General features: G+C 44.3%; 1 protein-coding gene across 1 annotated transcript in view; it reads left to right on the top strand.

The window, feature by feature from the left end:
* The window catches only part of sec24d (SEC24 homolog D, COPII coat complex component), a 53,883-nt gene that overhangs the window by 29,615 nt on the left and 19,268 nt on the right, over positions 1-5,000 (top strand). The window contains 1 exon segment of the mRNA XM_048236084.1: positions 2,819-3,010. Within this exon segment, the coding sequence (XP_048092041.1) occupies positions 2,819-3,010 (192 nt within the window).

Below are 5,000 nucleotides of genomic sequence, written 5' to 3'. Positions count from 1 at the left end.
AGAGGTGGAGACTGTAGAGGTGGAGAGGTAGAGATGGAGACTGTAGAGATGGAGACTGTAGAGATGGAGACTGTAGAGGTGGAGACTGTAGAGATGGAGAGGTAGAGGTAGAGATGGAGACTGTAGAGGTGGAGACTGTAGAGGTGGAGACTGTAGAGGTGGAGACTGTAGAGGTGGAGACTGTAGAGATGGAGACTGTAGAGGTGGAGAGGTAGAGATGGAGACTGTAGAGATGGAGACTGTAGAGATGGAGACTGTAGAGATGGAGAGGTAGAGATGGAGAGGTAGAGATGGAGACTGTAGAGGTGGAGAGTGTAGAGGTGGAGATGGAGATGGGAGACTGTAGAGATGGAGAGGTAGAGATGGAGACTGTAGAGGTGGAGACTGTAGAGGTGGAGACTGTAGAGGTGGAGACTGTAGAGGTGGAGAGGTAGAGGTGGAGACTGTAGAGGTGGAGACTGTAGAGGTGGAGACTGTAGAGGTGGAGACTGCAGAGGGGAGACTGTAGAGGTGGAACTGTAGAGGTGGGAGACTGTAGAGGTGGAGACTGTAGAGGTGGAGACTGTAGGAGGAGATGGATGACCTTTAAAAAGCTGAAGGCCCGAGAAGTTCAAATAATAAAGACACCCCTCCAGGAAAAGCCATATATGGGGAATATTTGGAAAGGTTCTTAAAGAAGATGACAGTAGTGCAAGTTATCTTTTATGTACTTCTTTCGCGTACTTCTTATAAAAAACAGGCACACCAACATACAGTAACTTCGTCACAAACGCCGCAGTGGTAGACTAAGCCCTCCCAGCCAACCCCGGCAATTCCAGACCTGCAGCACAGATAGCTTTATATACTGACCTGGAACAGCTTTTTTAGACTAGGTACAAGACCTATTGACAAATTAAGCCAGTAAAATAATGATGATACTTTGCCACCTGCCCATGTTAAACTTTTAGCCTACAGCCGTGGGCTTGGACCAGCCAGACCCACATTGCTGCCTAGGGTGCATCTAGATTTCTGGGCCAGTGAGCAGGCGCCTGCAGGAATAAATGGTACACAGGCTACACAGCCATATCTACCCGGTGCAGTATAGGCCATATAGGCATTCGCACATACATAAAAGCTACTTTGGTTCATTGTGTCTGTGACTTTTAAACAGTGTATGTGCTCTAGTAAAGCTTTGTGCTTCATTCAGCATTATAAACCAGTTCTTATCTAAGTTTTTGATGGCAAGCAATGTATCTCTCTTGCCTGCCTTGCTGCCTTCACCATTTCTGTTTTCGTAAGAAAAATGGATGTCCATGACCATGGCCTTGAAATCTTGTCTTAGTGTTTAGCTAATCCTTAGCTGGTTGTGTGCGTGCTTGCACTCTTATTCTCATTCTCTCAACTGCGCAAACATTGTGTCCTGCATATGTGTAGTCTACTGCAGAACGTTTCACAAATAAATTAGTTTGTTTTACAGAAATGGCCTACTGTCACACTGCTATAACCAAAAGCACACATTTTGTAAATAAGCGGGTCGGATCGCGGGTCAGGTATAATTTTGTCCTAATTAATATTCGCGGTCGGGTTGATTAAAATATCTGCCGACCCAAGGGCGCTTTAATGACCAAACCCGCCAAGAACACTGACATACATACACACACACCACAATGACGACGCGACACACTGCGATTATACAGACAAGGCACATAGACAAGTCAACCAGCCCTGTGTGTGTGTGTGTGTGTGTGTGTGTGTGTGTGTGTGTGTGTGTGTGTGTGTGTGTGTGTGTGTGTGTGTGTGTGTGTGTGTGTGTGTGTGTGTGTGTGTGCCTGGGCAGCCGTGGCCTACTACATGGTTAGCGCTTCGGACTTGTAACCGGAGGGTTGCCGGTTCGAACCCCGACCAGTAGGCATGGCTGAAGTGCCCTTGAGCAAGGCACCTAACCCCTCACTGCCCCCGCCCGCTGTTGTTGCAGGCAGCTCACTGCGCCGTGATTAGTGTGTGCTTCACCTCACTGTGTGTTCACTGTGTGCTGAGTGTGTTTCACTAATTCACGGATCGACCGGAGACCAAATTTTCCTCACGGGATCAAAAGAGTATATACTTATGTGTATGTGACTGTGTGTTAGCCTAGAAATCTAGAGCGCACCTAGCGGCAAATTAATTTGCTCAGCCTGTACTTCTAGTAGTAAACCATAGGAATTTCTATTGGCTAACACCGTGGATGTTATCCAATCACAGCTCCATTTTGTTAGAGAGTCTTAAGGCGGGCTTAACAGGATAACGACAGTCCTAAACGACGGGTGAACAACAAGGAAGGTGGCTATGGTTTAGCTAAGAGCGGTTGTTTGAATCGGCGTTAGGCGTCAACTTTGGAGGAGTTGGACTTGTGCTTTTTCTTTGAAAGTTGAGCAACACAATGCACTTAAGTCATTACTTTAAGAAGGATGTATTTGCCGCTTTGGGCAATCGATAACGGATATGGTAAATGGCGCTGGCTATTGCATGCCTAGGCAGTTTGAAAGACAATTCTCTGCCCCCCTTGGATTAAAAGCGAGGTGAATGGTTCGATGCCAGACTATACATTTCAATGATAGGATGGCCCCCAAACTAACTGTGTGTGTATGTAACTGTGTGTGTGTGTGTGTACTGTATGTGAGTGTGTGTGTCTGTGTGTGTGTGTGTAACTGTACAAATAAGTGTGTCTTTACCTTTTTCTGTCTGACAGAACGACTTATCACACTAAAAACATGGTGTGTGTGTGTGTGTGCGCGTGCTTGTGTGTGTGTGTGTGTGTGTGTGTGTGTGTGTGCGCGCGCGCGCGCGTGTGTGTGTGCAGGGAGGACGGTATGGAGAGCTCGGCGGTCAGGGTGGGCTTCGTCACCTACAATAAGATCCTGCACTTCTACAACGTGAAGGGAGCGCTGGCGCAGCCCCAGATGATGGTGGTGTCCGACGTGGTCGATATGTTCCTGCCGCTCCTCGACGGCTTCCTCGTCAACTATGACGAGTCCCGCGCCGTCATCAACAAGTAGGTGCCCACGGACACACACACACACCACACACACACACTCACTGTTACGGTTCCCCACAGGAAAACCGCAACATAAATTGAAGAACAACAACTGGGTTAAGGTTCAACGTTCCCTACAAAGGGCAAAAAGCTCGAAAACCGGCAAAAATGCTGAAAAGCATTGAAAAACTGGAGACGACGAGGTGGTAGCAACCAGCAGGAAAAACCCAGAAAATGCTCTGCAGACCTGGGGCCGTATTCACAAAGAATTTTAAGGCTAAAAGTAGCTCCTAACTGGTGAATTTAGGAGCAACTCCTAAAAATAATGGGCGTGTCACTCCTAACTTTAGGACTCCTAATTTTTTTCACTAAAAGTAATTCACGAAGCATTTTAGACCTAAAAATAGCACCTAAGTCTGGGACAGCTTAAAACAAGTCGAGAGGACTCCTAACTCACTAAGACCTATTCACAAACCGATTTTGTGGCATTTCATGTTGCGATGTTTTGAAATGCGGATGCGGCTACAGGAGCTTCCAATCGCGAGGGAACAATTGTGCATTGTAGGCATAACTAAGGGATGCAATAACGCCACCAACAACAACCAAAACTACTCATTGTCAACATGTAAACTAAATGTAACATTTCATTGTGAATCAAATTACAATGTTCCTGTCTTTGCAAACGTAGGCATATGGTGACAGGTTAATTTCATACTTTTGCAAGATACTGGATCAATCCCATGTTTCATTAGGCTACTAGGGCTATTTGTTTTGCCTTACTTTTGATTCATTTTAGGCCTTTTTATTCAGTTATTCATCATCTTCCGTCCTTGTGTAGCTACTTGCGCATTCTCAGACCTGTCACCTGTCACTCATCATCGTAAGGGAGGTGTTTGGAATCATGCCAGCGTTACAATCATCAGCCAATCAAAGGTGGTCACTTCAGTCAAGCTCGTGCATGAGTAATGGCGTCATCCATCCCGAACGAAAAAACTTACTCTTAGTTTAGGAGTTGTCATTTTTCCTTACTAAGAGTAGGTCTGAAGGCTTTGTGAATAACTTTTAAAGAGAAACTCTAGCTAAAATCTTTTAGTGTGATTTAGGAGTTTTCTAGTGGTAAGATAAAGGCTTTGTGAATAACTTAATAAGAGAAACTCCTAGCTGAAATCTTTTAGTGTGATTTAGGAGTACTCCTACTGGTAAGATAAAAGGCTTTGTGAATAACTTAATAAGAGAAACTCCTAGCTGAAATCTTTTAGTGTGATTTAGGAGTACTCCTAGTGGTAAGAAGAAATCTTTGTGAATACGACCCCAGGTCCAGAATGAGCCTTTTGAAGAGACCGGCCTGATTAGGGAGCAAACATAGAAAACGGCAGGTAACGGCACCCCTACCACTCACAGCCAGTAGGGTGTGCCAAAAATCATAACGTTAAATCATAAAATAATCCTTTTGTAAATGGACTGAAGTTCGCTCTAAATATCTACATTTATTGATTATGCTAACCGTTAGCATCTCTATGGGATTTCTCATATATATTAGCCATAAGCTAACGCATTAGTTTCTATTCTGTAACATGAAATGCTAGCCTACATGATTGCTCTTAAACTAAACATCGAAGGAAATAGCTGAGATGTACTCTGTTGGTCTGCTTAGTTTTACAGTGAATCCTATGTAAAGGTTTGAAAGGAACTTCAGCTTCAGACATTCTCTTGGGAAACTGTTAGGCCTATTCATCTTCTCTAATGTAGCTGGCTAGACCATGTCATTGCCACACACACAAGTGGGGGCAGAATTGGAAATGTGTCATAGAGTGACAATGCATTGGTTGATTTGGTTAAAAAGTCACAGGATAGGTTATTGGTTATTATTGTATTGATGCCATTCATAAATAATGAGCTGTAAAGTAACTCAGACTTTTTTTAAGGATATCGACTAATTATCATTATCGTCAAAATCACAAAAAATATAGAGATATTATTTTTTGCCCATATCGCCCACCCCTACCGT

The sequence above is a fragment of the Alosa alosa genome, chromosome 24, assembly GCF_017589495.1.
Source record: "Alosa alosa isolate M-15738 ecotype Scorff River chromosome 24, AALO_Geno_1.1, whole genome shotgun sequence".
Taxonomy (NCBI): Eukaryota; Metazoa; Chordata; class Actinopteri; order Clupeiformes; family Clupeidae; genus Alosa; species Alosa alosa.
The sequence above is the reverse complement of the archived record's forward strand: the minus strand, read 5'-3'. Positions and strand labels throughout refer to the sequence as shown.